At 39.8% G+C, this 21130-nt stretch overlaps 1 protein-coding gene across 10 annotated transcripts in view; it reads right to left on the reverse strand.

Moving 5' to 3' along the window:
- Nucleotides 1-21130, reverse strand: part of C2CD5 (C2 calcium dependent domain containing 5) — a 99684-nt gene that overhangs the window by 57601 nt on the left and 20953 nt on the right. For 6 of the 10 annotated variants that reach the window (XM_066633302.1, XM_066633304.1, XM_066633299.1 and 3 more), the window contains exons 6-10: nucleotides 20338-20536; nucleotides 16462-16613; nucleotides 13385-13576; nucleotides 11231-11316; nucleotides 1797-1905 (exon numbers count right to left, since the gene is read on the reverse strand). In XM_066633302.1, the coding sequence (XP_066489399.1) occupies nucleotides 1797-1905; nucleotides 11231-11316; nucleotides 13385-13576; nucleotides 16462-16613; nucleotides 20338-20536 (738 nt within the window). The remainder of the gene's footprint in view (nucleotides 1-1796; nucleotides 1906-11230; nucleotides 11317-13384; nucleotides 13577-16461; nucleotides 16614-20337; nucleotides 20537-21130) is intronic. The other 4 variants (XM_066633307.1, XM_066633306.1, XM_066633305.1 and 1 more) reach the window with 1 other exon arrangement.

Raw genomic sequence — 21130 nt, forward strand, 5'->3', positions numbered from 1 at the left:
TGCCTTATACCAAGTCAGACCTTTGATAAATATAGCTCAGTATTGTTGACACAGATTGGTAGCAGTACAAGGTTTCAGACAGGAATTTTCATTGGCCCTACCTGGAGATGCCAAAGATTGAACCTGGAGCCTTCTGTGTGCAAAGAAGGTGCTCCATCATCAAGTTACAGCCCCCAATCCTCAGTCTAGATAGGCAAAATCTCAAAAACCACAAGATAATGAAAAAGACAATAGGTATCTTTAAAATCACAATCCAATTATAACTAGAATGGCTAGAATGAAATGTCTCACTGCTCTCTCTCAAAACAGACATTTAGCAGATAAAGCAAGACTGCTCTTTCCCCCCCCCCCCATACAAGCAGAGGGACATTCCATTCATCTACGACCACTGAGGAACTCACAAAGATCTCAACATTCAGTGCAGTAACTGCTGCAAAGGTTGATGCCAGGATCATTTTGTGAGACCATTAAGACGACATTTATTGGCTATGATTTGGTGAACTGATTTATCCACAAATAAACTGCTCTTGCAAAAGCAAGGGCTTGATAGTGGATGCCAAGACATCACAGTTCCTTTTAAGAGTTGATTCTTCCCTTCTGTCATTCACTTCATTAAGAAGCTCACCACAATCCACTGAACTGGCACAGAACACATGTACAGTCGGCTTAAGGGCTATTAGGAGAACAGAAATTATTTTAGGAATGGTGTTCCATCCTAACTATTAACTTCCTGATGGAGACTTCCATACACACTGCAAAACCTGAACCAAAAGGGAGCTAGAAAACAGATCAGAGGAAGTGATGGGGTAGAATGAGAAGAGGCTCTGGTCACTCCCAGAGGCTAAGAAGTAGAAGTAATTTGAATTACCACTGCTTTATTGAGAAGTCTCTCAAAATACTCTGGAAGAAAACCCTCTTGTTTTCTTATATTTAAACCCCCACATTCAGTAGTGTCAATTTTAGAGAGACTACCCGTCATTTCCTTTAGATAGCACAGTGAGATGAACATAGGATTAGAATCCCTGTTCAAACAGACACTATCCACTACCACCCCTTTTATTAGGGCAGGGAGGATCTGGCACTGCCCCAATGTTGAAAAGTGTTGGAGCTGTGCCTGAACAAAACCTCCTGGAACTACACACCCCTTGCTCTTTGCCTAGGGTCTGGGGCAGGGGGCAGCACCACTGAAACCCAACTACTCCTTTTCCATCCTAAAACAGAGAGGGAAAGTGATTAGAATGGAGAATTTAGAAAATGATCAGTGCTAAATGGAAAGCACTGCCTAGCATACATCTGCTTCCTAGAACCAACAGGAACAAACTGTGGTTGGAATCCTCTTGGTCATTTCTGACTTCCTGCTGCTGACTCCCCAAGGGAGGGGACACCTCACTTCTGGGTGTCCCTCTGCTCAAGTCCAAATAATTTCTTCTTAGCAAAATGTTAAGGAACTTTACTTAATTCAAACTGAATTTTTAAAAAGTCACACTGTTCACATTAATTTGTCTGCAACAGCCAACTTTAAAGATTGAAAAGGAGCAACAAAAGAAAGTTTGCACTTGATAAATTCCTCTCAAGAATGTCAGTACCTTGGTTAAAAAAATAAAACCTACAATATTGTAATCAACTTTGGTACTATTTACTGAAATGAAGAACATTTAAATGTCTTAACACTGAAACTATTACTAGGAGACACTTTTTAAAAAGTTCTGATAAAAACTTACCTCCTATAAGATATGAATACAGAAACCCAATGTCACATCAAAGATTTACTAAGATATATTATTTTTCTGACATACCAGGATTGTGGATGCGATCCAAGAGCTTCACTGAGCGGGCACTGACAACACCGCCGACATGGAGAAGGAAGCCTGGAGGAAAGGCCGTCAAAGTGAAAAATGGAAATTCCTGTTCAAATTAGAAAAAAACAATTGCAGGTGACCATGTGTGCTTGATCTACTGCTCACCAATCAACATGCAAGAATTCCTTAAAACAACCAAAGCCAGAACCATTGGCAAAATGCTTCATTAAGGTTTACACTAAGCAAGGAAAAAGTATGCCATCCATAGGCCCAATATACTGATGGATTAGCAGACATCTCAAAAAAGCAGCTGAGATTACTTTCCCCCTCATAATGCTGATCCAACAGCTGTATGTTCAGATAAAAGCATCCTAAAACCCAGCACAGAAAGATCCCATTCAACTCAATATTTATTTTTATTTACATTAATGCAGTGGTTCCCAAATTTTTAGCAACACTTTTTAAAATCTGTTGGGACTCACCTCGCGTTATAAGACTTCTGGAGCATTTGCTGAGCTCCACATTCATTGGACTGGGAACATTCTGGTGGCTTTATGTACCTCTTTGCCTGAACTTTGATAAGAACTGAGGCATGGTTGCCTACTCATGACAAAACATGTGTGGCTCAGTTTTGCTTTCCACTGGGCTCAATATATTTTCCTTGTTAACTTGGAGGGGAGAGTGTCATTCTCCCGAGAATTTTGGGGCCTGCATTCAATGAATTAGAACTATTTTAGTGGTGCTGCATTCAAATGGATTGAGGTATGTTCATCTACTTCCAAGTAAATGTGCAGCTCAGTTTCCTTGTCAGTTATCAGCTTGTCAGTTTTGCAACCCACCAAAAAATCAAGTTGCGACCCACTGGTCAGTCCCAACCCACAGTTTGGGAACCACTGTATTAATGCACTCGCTAGAAGGGAAAAAAACATTATTGGGAGACTTACAATGCAATCTTATGCCCATTTATTCAGAAAGTTAAGTTGCACTGTGTTCAATGAAACTTATTTCCAGGCAAATGTGCACAGGACTGCAGAATTATGGCCGGATCCTATCCATGTTTATTTGAAAGCAAGCAATATTTATTAAATATTTATCCCACCTTGCCGCCAGGAAAATCAATGCACTCTTATTATGTTGTCTGTATTCCTATGAACACTTACTTGGGAGTAAACCCCATTGAATAGGACTTATTCTAAGCAAGCATTCATAAGACTAGGTGGTTAAATTTGTACAATCTTAACTTGCAGCACTTAGGTATATAGAGTCTTTCATTAGCCCAATATTTTTAATCTCAGGAAAAAAAACAGATGTGCCATGCAGTCACTTTGGAAATATTCTGCAGACACACATCCCCAAGAGTCACTATACTACAACAATTAAAATGCTAGCAGATGTTTTAATAGGCGCTAGCTCTGTAGGGAAAAAATGTAAAAAAAAATACTGTATCTTGGATCCAGCGGTTAATGCCAACACTTCCTTTGACTTCAGTCAGGTCATATCACATGGGTGCCACAATCCTCCCCACAAACACAAGGGACGTCTATTTGCAGTACCAATGTAATGATGCATCTTGCAGTATTACCGCTGGTGGTTATGTTTCTTTAGAATGTTTTAGGATTAGGCTTATAAGAATGTTTATTTCTTTAGGCAAATCCATAAACACTGGTAAAATAGTTTATCTGGGAAAGCCAATTTGCCTTTGGAGAGTCCTCCAAGGCAACTTACATCTTTTAAAATATACAAATAATAATAAAATGACCTGCCAAAGTAAATTAATTTGGCCGTATCTTTTTAGGATGTGTTGCTGGAACTTAGCACAGCATTCTTTGACAGGCTGTCTCCCATCACCAATATCTATTTTTGAGACACAGGGCAGGACAGTGACTATGGCAGGAACTCCATTATACCTGTTTCGCAAGATTTTTGTTTGTCTTCAAAGGAGGACCACCCCAATGGGCTCAAGTAGATTATATTTTTTTACAATAATGCAAGTCTACATACAGCAAAATATAGCATATTTATGAGGGGAAAGAAGATGGGTTTACATTTGCCAGTTCTATAGCATCAAAGCAAAACAAAAAGGGAAGTCATGCAACAGTGATTTCATAATTTTCTTACGATTGCTAAGAGCAGAGGGGAGGAGAAAAATGGCCACTATCATATTTTCCTGACACATGACAAGTGATATCACACACCATAAAACTCACACCCTGTATTTTTATTGATCCAGATAGATAATGTAAAATTCTTCCTCAGAAAATAAAGACTCATTTTCTTGCTTCCCTCCACCAATAACCCAAGTATGGTCTTTAGGAACACCAGATAGTTCCTCAAGAGCAAATATATGTAATTATCAGCAAGAAAGGTTATTTTGAAGAGCATTTTTTAAAAAATTGAACATAAGCTAAATATCCAAGTTACATAAGAACATAAGAACAGCCCCACTGGATCAGGCCATAGGCCCATCTAGTCCAGCTTCCTGTATCTCACAGCGGCCCACCAAATGCCCCAGGGAGCACACCAGATAACAAGAGACCTCATCCTGGTGCTCTCCCCTACATCTGGCATTCTGACTTAACCCATTCCTAAAATCAGGAGGTTGCGCATACACATCATGGCTTGTACCCCATAATGGATTTTTCCTCCAGAAACTCGTCCAATCCCCTTTTAAAGGCGTCTAGGCTAGACGCCAGCACCACATCCTGTGGCAAGGAGTTCCACAGACCGACCACGCGCTGAGTAAAGAAATATTTTCTTTTGTCTGTCCTAACCCGCCCAACACTCAATTTTAGTGGATGTCCCCTGGTTCTGGTATTATGTGAGAGTGTAAAGAGCATCTCCCTATCCACTCTGTCCATCCCCTGCATAATTTTGTATGTCTCAATCATGTCCCCCCTCAAGCGTCTCTTTTCTAGGCTGAAGAGGCCCAAACGCCGTAGCCTTTCCTCATAAGGAAGGTGCCCCAGCCCCGTAATCATCTTAGTCGCTCTCTTTTGCACCTTTTCCATTTCCACTATGTCTTTTTTGAGATGCGGCGACCAGAACTGGACACAATACTCCAGGTGTGGCCTTACCATAGATTTGTACAACGGCATTATAATACTAACCGTTTTGTTCTCAATACCCTTCCTAATGATCCCAAGCATAGAATTGGCCTTCTTCACTGCTGCCGCACATTGGGTCGACACTTTCATCGACCTGTCCACCACCACCCCAAGATCTCTCTCCTGATCTGTCACAGACAGCTCAGAACCCATCAGCCTATATCTAAAGTTTTGATTTTTTGCCCCAATGTGCATGACTTTACACTTACTGACATTGAAGCGCATCTGCCATTTTGCTGCCCATTCTGCCAGTCTGGAGAGATCCTTCTGGAGCTCCTCACAATCACTTCTGGTCTTTACCACTCGGAAAAGTTTGGTGTCATCTGCAAACTTAGCCACTTCACTGCTCAACCCTGTCTCCAGGTCATTTATGAAGAGGTTGAAAAGCACCGGTCCCAGGACAGATCCTTGGGGCACACCGCTTTTCACCTCTCTCCATTGTGAAAATTGCCCATTGACACCCACTCTCTGCTTCCTGGCCTCCAACCAGTTCTCAATCCAGGAGAGGACCTGTCCTCTAATTCCCTGACTGTGGAGTTTTTTCAGTAACCTTTGGTGAGGGACCGTGTCAAACGCCTTCTGAAAGTCCAGATATATAATGTCCACGGGTTCTCCCGCATCCACATGCCTGTTGACCTTTTCAAAGAATTCTATAAGGTTTGTGAGGCAAGACTTACCCTTACAGAAGCCATGCTGACTCTCCCTCAGCAAGGCCTGTTCGTCTATGTGTTTTGAGATCCTATCTTTGATGAGGCATTCCACCATCTTACCCGGTATAGATGTTAGGCTGACCGGCCTATAGTTTCCCGGGTCCCCCCTCTTTCCCTTTTTAAAAATAGGCGTGACATTTGCTATCCTCCAATCTTCTGGCACTGTGGCCATTTTGAGGGACAAGTTGCATACCTTAGTCAAGAGATCTGCAACTTCATTCTTCAATTCCTTAATAACCCTTGGGTGTATGCCATCAGGGCCCGGTGACTTATTGATCTTTAATTTATCAATGAGGTCTGAAACATCTTCTCTTTTAACCTCTATCTGACTTAACTCCTCGGTCAGAAGGGGCCGTTCGGACAGCGGTATCTGCCCAAGGTCTTCTGCCGTGAAGACAGATGCAAAGAACTCATTTAATTTCTCTGCCATCTCTAAGTCTCCTTTTATCTCCCCTTTCCCTCCCTCACCATCCAGAGGGCCAACCGCTTCTCTGGCGGGTTTCCTGCTTCTAACATATTTGAAGAAGCTTTTATTATTCCCCTTAATGTTGCTGGCCATGCGTTCCTCATAGTCTCGCTTGGCCTCCCCTATCACCTTCTTACATTTCTTTTGCCACAGTTTATGTTCCTTTTTATTCTCTTCATTAGGGCAAGACTTCCATTTACGGAAGGAAGCTTCCTTGCCCTTCACAGCCTCTCTAACTTGGCTGGTTAGCCATGCGGGCACTCTCCTGGATTTAGTGGAACCCTTCTTTCTTTGCGGTATACACCTCTGCTGGGCCTCTATTACTGTTGTTTTAAGCAGCCTCCATGCACTCTGGAGAGACTGGACTCTTTCTACCCTCCCTTTCAGCCTCCTTCTAACCAGCCTCCTCATTTGAGGGAAGTCCGCCCGTCGGAAGTCAAGGGTTTTTGTTAGAGATTTGCCTGGTATTCCTCCCCCAACGTGCACGTCAAAACGGATCGCAGCATGATCACTGTTCCCCAATGGCTCAGTAACGTTTACATCTCTAACCAGGTCCTGGTTTCACAATTTCAAAACATGATGAGGATCATCACACAAGAGATCTGAAACAGGAAGCCAAATTGTGAAGAACATGTTAAAATCACTGACTTAGGTCTGACTCCATTTTGTCAGTCTGCAGCCATTTTGCAGCAGCTATGCGAACCAAGGTAGCTGGAAGGTTGATAAGAAGCAACATCTTGAATCTCACTTTAGCTGGGTGAGAGACAACTGGTTTGGATCTCAAGATCTCACTAATTGGAAATTGACTGCAGCTCTAATTCTCACATTGGGAGGGGTCAGAATGAGTGACTGACAATAGCCTCAGGCAATGAAATCATTTTTCCAGAAGTTTTGGCTGGTCCAAATCTCTAGTTGGCTAACAGCCAAATTTAAGGTATAAAGCATCCTGTAATTGGGAAGGGGTGAGTGCTCAGAGCCGGTCTTTGCAATTCCATCTTACTTCTGTTCATATCAGTCATGGCATGACAGGTAGAAATGCTATCCTTTGCTTATGCTCAGAAGTTGGAAAGATCCAGTTGAGCATTAGGGATAAGCAAGCTTAGCTTTATTGTTTTAGCATAGTTGTGTGTATTGTATTTATCCTCTGTAATACCTAAATGCATTTCAAAGTAACAAGTAACTTTAATTCTGTTCTTTAAGCAAGTCATTCTATTATTACAGGCTTATGTCTGTGTATGTACAAAGGAACTGGGATTCATCTAAGTCTGGTGCAGCCCACTCAGAGCCCAATCCTGAGCTCCAAGCGTAGGTTTGCGAACCCTAATGCTGGGCGAGTGCCCGTGCTAGCCCAGCACTGGCTAGCCTCTGCCGCTCGGCCAGTGCACAGATCGCCAAGCAGCAGAGAGGAAAGCGGGGGAGTGGGGGGAGGCTGCATTCCAGGGAGGGGGGAAGCAGGTCGTAGGCAGGGAGAGGGTGGGGAGGAGGCATGACAGGGTGGTGGGAGAAGGCGTGCTGGGGGAAGAGCGAAGAGGGAAGGAGGCTTTGCCCCACCAAATCCAAAACCTCCACATCAGGCTCACTGCCCAACATGGAGGCTTTTACCTCAACACCGACCTTTTGGTGAGCGGTGAATCGAGTAGCCCCATTGCGGGGCTACCCAGGGGAAAGGGATGTAAGTCCCCTTCTCCAGAGGTGCTGCTCTGGATGGGCAGGATGCTGTGGCAGCCATTTTTGGTGCCACTGCAGCCCCATGCCCAGGCAGCTACGGATTGGGCTGTCAGTCTGCTAATGGACTACACCAGAGTCTTGAGCTCCAGGAGTTTGGGAGTCAAGAGCTTGCAAGAGCTGGGAAGTTAGCCCATAGGAATTCAGCTTCTCCTTGTCTATAGGACTGGCTGTTTAAGAAGAGGTGGTGGCAACTAATGGAGGGCAGTTGCCCTGAGGATATGTATGACCACCCGTGTTTGGCCAGTCAAGTGAACATGCGCAAAAACTTGTACTCAGCATTGGTTTTTTGCCTGGGAACTGTAGCTTGCTCTCTCATGGAATGTTAAAACCCTTGAGATGGTAGGGTGCATAAGAACAAATTGGGAACATGCATTGCTGACTTGCTGGGTAGCGTTAAGGCAATAAGCCAGGAGTGTGTGGGATAGGTCAGAGAGACCCAGGACCATGATACAAATTAAAATACCTTCTGTAACATTTCCCCCCCCCCCCCAAGACTACCCCCTTAAGACTACTGGCTTCTGCAAAGCACAGATGGGCAGGACATGTCATCCGCCGAACAGACAACCGATGGAACACCAGAATCACGCACTGGATCCCATACCATAGCAAAAGAACCCGCAGCCAACCAGCTACTCGCTGGTCAGATAACTTTTCCAGGTCATTTAAACAACAGGGACTGCTGCACTGGACAACAGTCGCACTAGACTAAAAAACATGGAGCGAGTGTGGGCCACATTGGAAAGATTGCCAGTGAGGATGGAGCATCATTGTAAGACTATTCCACTGTGAATTTTTTTACATCTACTCAAAATTTTTCACAAATTGATAAATGCAACATATCTACAAGCTGTAATTTGGCATCTGCCTTCTTTCAATGCATGATGCATTTCCAGCATGATCCACATGTCAAATATAGTACAAGCCCATGTCCTACGATACTCTGGATTTCAATCTTATTTTGAATCTGAACGTAGCGTTCTACTGTCTCTCTCATTAGGATGATTAATGCCTAATAGATACTGAGCATCTAGTTAATTTTGACTAAATCTGCAGAATAAAAATGATAAAATGCAGTTGCATTGACACAGGAGAGACATCTCTAACAAAGTACTGGGTCCCTTTTTGGGAGAAGGGCGGGATAAAAATAAAGTTTTATTATTATTATTATTATTATTATTATTATTAGAGGACTGTTCAGGACTGTTCTAATGTCTCAAGTCAGCTTATTCCTTCTAGCTTCCTAACCCACTACATACACCAACAAGTAAAAATTTTGAAGTGAAAGCGAGTTGTGCAGCCATAATGTAGCACGTCAAATACATTGGTGCAACCAGACCTATATGCCCTATTTGAGAGTTCCCTGCAGACAACTAGAGGCCACTTTAGAGATATGAGTGTTGGACTACATGGACCCTTGGGCAGATCCATAATTGCCATTTTTGATATCTTCAGACACGTTACTACGCTTATTTTACAAATGCAAATATGCAAGACAACACTTAAACCACTGCACAGAGATACTTATTAAAAACTACTAGCCACATGGTTTCCCTACATCATAAAGCCACCAAAACCGGTACTGCCTAGATGTTCAAACACACCCTTCTATTGCATAACCCAAGGAAATCAATGCAGGGCACATTACAGCAATGAATAGAGCATTGCAACAAAGGTTTGACTTGACATGGGAAGACAGAAGCAGATACAGGTCATGCCTCGTTATCCACTGGCGTTCCATTCCATAACCCTCAGTGGATTAAAAAAAAAAATCAGTGGAAAAATGGCTTTAAAGGTTCCTCACCCCTTCATTGCTGCCCCAGAATGCATTGGTATAGATGCTATACTGCATTTGACTCACCACTGATACTGGGATCTACCAGTGAGTCAAATTCTATAGTGAGTCCCATTCTATACTGCAGAATGCTATACTGCATTCAACCACTAAATGGGGTGAATAACAGAATGAAATTATGGCTAATATGGTATACATCTATACTGATGCGTTTGGGGGTAACAATGGAGAAGCAAGAAACCCGGAAGTAGTTCTTTAAAGCCATCTTTCACCCTGAGAAGCTTGCAACCAGTGCAGTTTAACAGCACGAAGGCAGGAAATGATATTTTGGTGCTTTTTCCCCTCGTTACAACGCATTTAATGGTAGATCCCAGTATCAGTGGTGAGTCAAATCAGTGGATAATGAGGCACAACCTGTATCGCTAAACCACATTTCTGACACAGTAAAATCAGACCCGCCAACATAACATCACACATTTTATAAGCTTATTATGTGTGAAAAAGTGAAGTTTTAAAGCTACATTTTTAAAGCTAGTATCTTAAGATAGATCTCATTTATTGTGATTATAAATAAAATACCTACAAAAATGTTCAAATTACTATGACAAAGGTACATGGTAGACAATTGTGGTGTTAGTTTATTTTCAAATTAAACATTATAAAATAAAGCTACATACTGCTATTTAAAAATGAAATGAAAAATTAAGTGAAATGTACAGTCATGCGGACTAGCGGTTAAGCAGGACGGTTTGCTAAGTGATCTTTAGGAGAAATATTTTTAATTTTGCATATGAAGGATTCTAAAAGGTATCTGGAGAAAACAGGTCACCAAAACAAACCCCAAATTCCTAAAATAAAAAATTCCAAGCTAGAAAGTGTTCTCAAAATAAAATTAACATAAAAAGAGGGCTTAAAGAAAATGTCACACAATTATTTGCAACATACCCGCCTTCTACAGAACCTATGAGGCGATCCTCCCTTAGCAATGGGTAACAAGAAATGAAAAGAGAATCATCCACTTATACAAACTTAATGCTGCTATTCATTTCAGAATTAGTCTATTTTAATTATGTGTGTATATATAGCTTCAAGTATATAATATCAGGCACAGTACTCTAAATCCAAGTAAAAACTAGCATAGTAAAGAAACTTGAAATTCAGAGTACAACAATCACATTCAGATCCATTAGGCAGAATGAAATTATAGTTCAAGTTCTATATAGTTCAGGTATATCCAGGTAGGAGATTAAAAGAGGGGGAAGGGAGATTATCATTGCTTTGTCAGGGCTCCCCAAATTGTTTTGACAATTCTGCATTTAAGCTCAGAAAAATATGTTTAGTCAAAAAAGGGGATATCAAACTATGTTTATCAAAACAAACTAGGAATAACATACATACAATTCTACACATTTCTTACAGTTTTCTCCATGATTTAGAGCTGATCTTATTCTGGATATGCATTTATTTTCCCCAAGTAAACAAATATTACACCCCCATGCAGATCAGGATAAAACGAGGAGATAATGTTTCTTTTTTAACTAAGCAAGACTTAAGCAATTGATAGAAGGAAGTTTCCACAGTGCATAACTTAGACACCCAAGTACAAAATAGGATTATCATGCTTTTCTTACCCTTTGCTCCAGAGCTGACTGGGTTTGTTGTCTTAACAGAGCTTTTAATGGCCCCCCTTCTTTTCCAGCACTCCCACTGCCCATTCCTAAAGGATATCGGTATATAAGTAACAGCCAAACAAGAAAATTAAAATGATATTGACTTTTTAATATACATAACACATACTTAATTTCTGGTCAATGTAGTTATGAATGCTTTAACTTACAAGAGTCAGTACACAAAAATCTTTTACACTGATACAAGAGACACATATGCTAGGAGGAAAAAAAAAAGTCAAAGCATAATTTCGAAGTTTTACAACAGCCCTAAGATGTCTTTTTTATTGAGCCCTGTACAAAGACCTTTAACCAGACAAAACTATGTTCATGTACAGACACCCAGGGCTCAGTGTAGACAGGAATAAAGCACTAAGATTAGAAATCATTAAATGTCATTTTATCTTTTCTCAGTGGTAATATACAGAACTTTTCTCAGAGGTCAACAGACAAGAGTCTGGCTCCAACTTGTTCAACCATGTCAACAACTACAGTAAAGATGTCAATGTACCTACGTATTGCGGGTGGCATAATTAATTAAAACCTATTGTATTAGAATGTGCTATCGTATCATTAGTTTATTCTACTGTGTCCAATAGGACTCTCATCAATATTCACATCCAAAACCTTCATTTCCAAAAGTCAGTAGATGTTTTGGAGTACTGAAAATGTATTTGCTCCATAACAATCTAAACTTCATAGATTATGTCCAATATAATCTATACATAAATAGCAGGCCAGCAAAATTTTACACTATAGGATAATTACATGAACCCAAACAGAAAGGCAGACCTGTAACTGTGGACAGAGTGTTTAAAGTACCAAAAATTTAGTGGCATTCCATATTACTGTTTACATGGCAATATATTCATTCATCTAGTAATCCAATCCCCTCAAACTACTTTTCAACCCAGTACTGTATTTTTATAGGATGCTCAAAGAAACCATTTTCATGATACTTAGACTTCCTTACTCCAACATGGAAAACTCTCGCCTAAAAGTTACCACGATTCCAATGAACCAGAGATGAAACTGTGTTCTCTCTCATAAAATGCAATCTGCAGAAACTGCTTTTGGGCAAGCTTCACTGAAATAAATGGAAACTGCACTCTCAAGACCATAAATCCCAGCTGCAAAAGTGGAACCACTAGGAGCAAGGAAAACGTAGATCCTTCCGATGGACTTACAAGTAGTTCCACCTATGTTAATAATCCACAAATCACTAGTTGTTCCCACATGTATTAAAACTGCCAAATTGTAACATAAGGATTAAAACTCTTATTTAAGGAAATATGTTTAGCTGTTTTTGGATAAGGAAACAAATATTAGCATCTGTATAGTCCCATCATTATTAAAATCAATCTAATTTAACTTTCTGCAATCAGTTTTCTCTTACAAGGGACTATACAATACTAAGAACAGAGACAGAAATGGAATGAAAGTTGTTTGTAGAAATGAAACCTATTCCTAAAATAAAACAAAAAAGCATCATTTGTAGATCACACACACTAACAAAATGCATATATAAGACAATCTAGTGCAAGAGCAGGCAAAACAAATGTACATTTTGGGAACATCCAGAATGACATTTAAAACTGCAGATACACTACAACTAACGAATATGGCTGATGGCCACATGATGGTAAGAGTTCAGCAGAGTTCAACAAATGACTTGGGAAAGAACACATATTTGTTCCTAGGGAAACAGGAACATGTACAAATGGAAGCAATGAACTATCAGAAAGAAAAACCAGGTCAATTACTAATACTTGGTCACGTTTTTATCAAGGGGTGAGAAAACTGTACTATAAAAATGGTGAACCTGCTTCATATAGTGACCAAACTAAAAAAATATGTATTCACAGCGCAATCCTATCAGTATAAACTATTGTATTTAATGGGGCTTACTGCAAGGTAAGTGTGCACAGGATTGCAACCTCAAGTAAAGATAGGTTGAAGTATCAATTTTAGGGGGTTGTATTTTGTAATCATCATTTAGCCAGCAGTTTTCAGAATCTGAAAAACGAACAGAGAGAAACCACGAGAGGCTTTAAGCTGTGCTGAGTGCCACTGAAGAGACTACAAAAAAAAGTAAGGTGATTTTAAGATTGATCCTACCAGAAGCAGCCGAAAGCAGCTCTTCAGAGAAAGAAAGGCTTTTCCTCAGAATTGGGCTGACATGGCTAGAGTGAAGAGGGTTAGGGCTAGACCCAGAGAGGAGGAGACAGGGTGGTTTAAGCTGTGGGGAACCACAAGAGAGTGTAGGGGAGCTGGGAAACAGGAAAATCCTAGGTCCCTGTGGGGAAAGTGCTGTGGAGGGAAGCAGTAGAGAAGAGATGGTAGATTTCAGAAGGTGACAAAAAAAAAAAATCAAAAGAACAGCAAAATGAATCAAGCAAAATCAATTTTTGCAAAAATGAACAGACAATCTAGCAGCATACGACTGCACTATTACTGACATACAGTAAATGAGATGACAATATAGCACTATTAAATGAATGAGGAGCACATTAAAATGGTTTTTTAATACATTGCTCCTTTTTGTTTAAAGAAATGAAAGTTTAACTTGATTTAAACTTGATTTTTATTTTAAATTCCAAATGCAGGTGATTAACAGTTACTGTATATGACTAAGAAACACATTCCCTTTTCCAGAAGGATTTTGAATTTGGGGGTGAATCAAAGCTTTTTTAAGAGTTTGAAAGATCAAAGTTCATATTCAGCTTTTTAAAAATGAGTTTCCATTTTCTCAATTTCCTCCACATATATATTAGGGCAGTGATGGCAAACCTATGACACATGTGTCAAAGGTGATATACCACAAAATTTTGGGTGACGCACCAGAATTTACCAACACCTGAGAACAACTGAGTTCATTTTACTTGTATTTCATTTTTGTAAATATTTAATTTATTTATATAGTACAAAGCACCACACATGATTGGAATGTATTTTTAAATGAATACATAAAGCACTGTTTCTCTTTTGTTTGGAGGGGGGGTTGGCATGCCAGCAAAATCAAGTTAGGCATTTTCAGAATTTTTGACACACCAAGCCCAAAAGGTTCGCCATCACTACATTAGGGTAATTATCAAAGCATTCACTTAAAAATATGGGTAGCCACATGTTGTATTAGTTTATTCTGTTAGCTAACCAAAAATAGTGCAATTCACAACAAAAGACTCTGAGCTTGCATTAGCGGAACACTTTAAGGATCACAAGTAGAACATCTAATGCTAAACCTCTAATCCCACAACTCGATTTTCACTGACAGCAAATCTTGATTTTTATTTTTTAGCTCATACACACCAGAGGTAGATTTAGAATGACACTGCGTCACCATTGCTATATCCTATTATATAAAAGTAAGGGCTAGGATCCATGAAGCTTACTAGGCTTGCACTAGTTCAGTGGAATTTTTGACCTTTCCTCTATGAAACGGCATGGTATGTGTAGCAGGGAGCTGTGGGTAAGGGGGCAGTGGAAGTGGCACAGTTTCCTTGTGCGAGTGAAAGTGCATTTGGCTTGCACTGGAGTTCCTTTGAAAATACTCCATAATTCTTTGAATTGCACCCATGGACAGCAGTCCTGTACGTAGCTGAACTGTTTAAATAACCACTGAAATCTGTGAAATAGTATTTAAGCATTAGCGCATACAGGATTGCAGCCAATGCTCAGATTCTTATGTTCCTCCCCCCATTAAAACATGTACCACACTTTCCATTTGCTTTTTTCTGTAACAATGCTAGCATACTAGATGATATAAAGCATATATTAAAATATCTCCTTTTATGTCAATTAATATGGACAGATGTTAACAGTAAACCTTGTTTACCTGGCAAAATTAGCACAAGATACATATGCACCCTTAGGAAATAAAGACAGTTAAGACACATTCCCTAACTTCTAATTGTACCTAGGTAACTACAAATACAACAAAAACTAAAAAACATTCCGTTGGTCACAGCTGAATTTCTGTAGCATCATGCATTCATTATATTTTAAGCTTTTAATTTTTTTTAAACCCAAACAAGAACCAAAGTGCAAGATTCTTGTATTGAATAAAAATAAAAGATAGAATAGCAAGTGTACATTGTATGAAGATTTATGGGCACAACCATGCAATTAGTACAGTGTAACTCAAACATTTGGAATGCGGGTCTTTTTTTCAAATTTATGCTTCAATCTGCGCTCCCCTACTCCAGTACCAATCATATGTCACAAAAGAGCCTGCAGAGATCTTTGCACCCAGTCATGTGCACGTTGCCAGCTGCTGTGTGTGAATACTAGTAAGTGATGTTCACGTACAGGCATTCAAAAAATACAATAGGATCTCTGCCCTCTTCTAAAACTACAAGTCTAATATATACTAAAACTTGCACAGGGAACTCATCATAAAAATCAAGGGAGGCCCAGCCCACAATTTGAGAGTTACTGAATCAGGACATAGAGTGAAATGGCAACATTAAGGAACAGCAGCATTTGGCTCCATTCTGTGTTTCCAATATGGCATGCATACAATCCATATATAAAACTACTGGATTTGTCATCAGATACGTATTGGCAACAAAGATAAACACATAACTGGACTTATGAAAATTAAAGACATTTTCCAAATCAAAATCATATGTTGCTAAAAGGGATTCAATACTATTTTAAATCAAAAGGTAACTATACTTATGATGCATAGTTTGGAAAGAGCTTAGCAAGCAGTCAAACAGCCACATTTCTAAACGCCTCAGGTTTGCAAACAGATGGTTAATTACAAAGAAATGTAGGTGTAGAGAAACATTTTTCAATTAGGAAAAGGTTAGTCTTACAGGCTTGCACATTAGACATGCTCAACTATTCCCCAACATATTATGGTGACTATCTCCATAATTTGCAATATGACGTGGAGGAAATTAAAAGTTCTTTATGACTGTCTTATATTTTTATGTACTTTGTGTCAACTGGCAGGGGCTGTCTGTGTGCTATACAATGCAATATACACAACTTTAAAAACAATGAAGTAAATCATAGGCTTATGTAAATAGATTTTCAAATTTTTTATACTAGAGAAGTCCCCTGTTTCCATGTTGCTGTGATAACTTACATGCAAAAAAGAAAAGAAAAGCAGAGAAAAGGAGTGAGTGAAAAGCTAAAATTAAACAAAACCAAACAAAATCAAAATAAAGTGGGTGGAAGCACCTTACCAGTTTTGGGTGTCAAACTCAAATCTGTGTCAGAAGAGGAGGACTGTCGACTGTAGGACTTGGAAGGTGAAAAGGAATAGATTTGGTTTTTCAGAGGGGTGGAGGGTCCTGATGAGTGAGGATTGGGATTGGGATCTTCATTGAAAGGAATCCTGCCAGAAGAAGGTGGAAACATATTAAGTGACCCTGTGCCAAAGGACCGGGCTGATAGCAGCATGATCCCAACACCAGGATTTGGGGAGGGGTGGGGGCACGGGCAATAGGGCCAATACTTGTCCTGAAGTGTGAAGCTGTATATGAGACCAAAGGCAAAAAAAAAAGGAAAAAGAAAAAAGCTATTTACCAACTCAACATTGTGCAGATAGGTGGCAATTATTCATTAGCAAAACAAAACACACACACATACAGTGCTAAGGTGTAAAAGCACCAAAAACCAAGGAAAACCAAAGAAAGTAAAGTCCATCAAGATATACGACTAGGAGCAAGGGAGCACATCTGTAGAAATGCAAAATGTTTTGGGGACCAGGTAACCAAAAGGAAAAACAAGTGATGATTGCAGACTATATATTTGTGGGTTTATTCACATATACACAACACACACTTCCAAGAAAAATATGTTTCCTTATCCTTTAGCATCTGCAGTGTGCCACAGCTAAAACACAAAGCAAAGTAACATTGTACTGGTATCACTGTGTTGACAAACCATCCAAGTTATGTTCAGCATTACCTTACCTGTTTGTCCAGCTTAGTGTTTCTTCCACATAACAATTTTTGAGATCATGATTTAACCTGAAGCCCAATCAAGCATTCCCCCCCCCCCAAATATAACAAAAGAATTTGCATCTTCAGCTTCGCATCTTGTTGCTGGAAAGAAAAAAAAAACTTGCACACACCAAAGTAAAATATACAAGAGAGACTCTAAAGACACATCTTTCCGCCTCATGTTGTTTCGGTTTTATCATACAAACACTTGGGCAGCTATTCCCAGGAGAACACTCCCAGTGAAAGAAGCTTAGTGGTACCTGCCTACACTGCCTGCCTGCCCTTTGCAGTCACTGTGCCTGTGGCCTGCCTCTCCCCAGCTTCTGAGTCTGAGCAGTCTCGTACCAGTGTAGATGAGAGTGGGAACAGATACAGAGAAGTTCTGAGTAAGCCGTGAGCCAGTAGCAGTGTGAATTGGGCTGTTGTGAGTCGAACGACATCCATGGCTTGGTGGATGAGCCAGCGGAGACCTGAGAGAATTTGCAGCCAAGGCGGAAGGAAAGAAAAAAATACATACAAGAGATTGCAAAGTTACATGTAAAGATTATTTCAGGGTGTTCTAATTACTGGAGATTTTTAAAAGCAGGCTCTAAAGCAGGGGTGTCAAACATAAGGCTGTCAAACATAGGGAGTATCAGGCCCTTTGGGGTCCCCAATGCAGCCTCTGCAATCATTTACAGAGTCAAGATGCCAGAAATAACAAGCTGACATGCTTAACAAGAAGTAGATCCACTGCTGTAAGGGTCCTACCTTGCTACTTATAACACCTCATGCTTAAAGCAAGGCTGCAGCAAGCCAATGACCCTCTTAATGGGGGGGGGTAAAGGAGGAAATAATCAAGTGAACTGTGATAGCAGATCCTCTTTCATAGCTTTCTTTTTTCTATGCCCAACTTGTACTCCAGGATGTGGAACTTGTAATGGGTGGTGGACATCAGGAAGAAGAGTTTCAGGAAAATGATGATCATCAAATTGTAGTGAAATTGACATTTTTGGGTGAAAAAAAATTATGGATGCTGTTCCCAGGGAGCTACTGAGTAGGGAAGTTGCCCCTCTGACTCATTTGAGTTTTACACCCCTGCTGTCAAGACTAAGATGAAATATTAGCAGCTAAGCATTACCTTGTTAAAATGTAATTGTATCTGTGGCAATGGGTTAGCTGATGGGGAAAAGAAACATCAGTAGGTGCCACAAGTCCTGCGAGTTATGAATCCTGGTTTGAAAACAAATTTAGCTGGCTGATTTTGTTTTTTATAAATACAAAAGTCTTAGTATGCCAAATACAACCAAGTAGGGATGGTTTCATTTTCTTTTCCAGATGGAATATGGAAAGAACATACAAACTGCAAGTAAGATTGTAAAACCAATGTGGTAACTGCATGATTTTTTAAACACAAGACTAGATCTCAGTCAGAAGAATTCTTTAATTTTCCATCTCTTTCTTGGGAGAGGGAGGAGGAGTAGGGGAGATGACTCAACCCTACTACAACCATTCACAAACTTACTTGCCACAAATTAATAAATGCCCCTTGTCCTCTGGCAAAAAGGATACACACATCCCCACCACCCAAACTCTCACTTATAGTGGGAGCATGGGGAAGGCAGAAAAATAAAAGAGGCAGGAGAAAATTCTGCTTCTCCATATCCCAATATAACAAAAAGAAACCCTCCAAGCCCTTGGCACCTTCCAGAGGGCTTTGTTGTGGTTGTTAATGGCAAGTGCAAATAGAAGTCAGTTAGTTAGTAAACCAGTATTTGCAGGTCAGACTCAACCCAGATGGCCTTCACAGGTTGTTATGAAATTACTAATATAACTGTACCCAGACTTGTGCTCTTGAACTAGTGGAAAACAGAAACAAATAAAAATAGCTATGTCCTCTTTGGAAATGCACAGTCACAGTTTTTTGCTTTAATTATCTGTTTAAATATGGCAAATTAGCATCAGCTTTGAACACTGAATGGAGCTAATTCAGAAAGAGATTGGGAAGTACTAAATTTTATCTATAAAGTAACTCAACTAGTAATCAGATGGGCTAGCTGTGTCCTATACCGTGCATCTGACTATCAAGTGACCCAAATCAGTCAGGTGCTTCGTGCACGAGTCCATAAAAAAATCATGCCATCCCTGTTGTGGTATGTCAGCAGAAGATGAGAAATTTTACCAAACAACTTAGTAATGTGTGAAACCCAAAATTCAGCAATTCTGGCAATTGCAGTGTGCAAAATACACTGAGAGAAAGAAAACATACAGTTTTTATGAGATGGAGTGAGGCAGTTGTTAATATTTTTGACACCTATGGATGAAAACCATTCTTTTCTATGGGAGGCCCTAAACTTTGGGGGTGGATTTGGACCTTTTGAAGATTCCAGCTGGTATGACTAAAGCAAATAATCTATAACCAAAAAAATCTGCAGACCCTTCTGTCTATTAAAGGTAGCATGAAAAAGATTAAAAGATGCTATAAAATGTAAGTTGATCAATTCTCTTTTATCATTTTGTTTGTAAAATCCAAGTTGATCCATTTCATTTGCACCTTTTCCTACCAAGGTGCCTTTAGACTGTTACTATTTTTATTTCCACTTGATCATGCTAAAGTTGAACTCGGTGATCTACTACTGAACTGAGATCTCATGAGTAGCCTACTATTTCAAACCACAAGGCAGGAAAACCTAAATTTGATCTATGTAAGAGAGAAAGGCAGATTTAAGAACACTTGTGACATATAATACCTTGCTTACATTACAGAATATCATAGCCACAATACTGTTTACATCACTTTTCCCTGTTAATGCAAAGTAAAGCTACTCAAAATGGGAAAGCATAATATTGCAAAAGAGCCCCCCAAACAAACATTGCATTGAAGCAATCTATCAGTAAAAAAATGTTACTACAATCTGCAAGCTAGAAGAGGCAGATCCCATCATCAGCATGCTGCGCAGCACTGCAAGAATTTACATGGGTTATTACTTCAAAAGCATGCATCCTACCACCGTTTATTTCTGTAGAATATACTTCAAATTTCCAACAAGGGGGCATACAAAGGAAACAATGTAAAACAGAAAGAATAAGAAAATATGAAAAACTCGTTCCAATGAACATTTGGCTCATACTTACTCCTTCATTTCTTTGGACGGGGAATTGCATGTGGGTAAGAATGCCGGTGTGTTACTTAATTTATCCAAGGTACAGGCTGTTCCTATGGCTCGGACTACTAGTCCCGATTCTCCTTCCAGATCAAAACACTGCAGGTATCCAACAACTGCATTCCCTCTCATTTCAAGTACCTTCAAGCCAATCTTCCTTTGCAGTTCCCCTACAAACAACGAGGAGAAGGGGATACATACAGATCAGTCTTAAACTGCTTTCAAAGCTGCTAGTGTGTCAGATTTCAGGGCTTGAAAACATTTATCTGTCAAAATATATTTAGCAAGTATTCATTCGTTTTTTAACTTGTTCCTCTACCTTGCAGAATTGCAACCTTCAGGTCTGCTTCATCCCTTAGAATTTTATAGACATATATAAAATTTTTCAGGAAGTTCAAGATATGTGTATTTGCAAACCTGTGCACTACACAGTTACTCATATACACTTCTTGTCAATGAATCTACAATGCCATGTTGCCTCAGCACCTATGCTGCTTTTACACCCACAAAATGAGAAACCACATTCCTCTACATGCTCTTTTCTAATACATTATAAAGATGACTAAATAGCAGCTATTTTTCCATTTGTGACATACTTGAAACAGTACAGAAAACAAAAGCAATGCTTTAAAATACAATATGTTTTTAACTCTACCAAATGTATACTTTCTTTTCAAACCAGCAGTTTTCAACTGCTGTGCTGCGGCACATTTGTGTCCTATTAATGGTTCGCAGGTGTGCCATGGGAGTTTGAATGAGGATCA

The sequence above is a fragment of the Tiliqua scincoides genome, chromosome 7, assembly GCF_035046505.1.
Source record: "Tiliqua scincoides isolate rTilSci1 chromosome 7, rTilSci1.hap2, whole genome shotgun sequence".
In the NCBI taxonomy this organism is placed as follows: Eukaryota; Metazoa; Chordata; class Lepidosauria; order Squamata; family Scincidae; genus Tiliqua; species Tiliqua scincoides.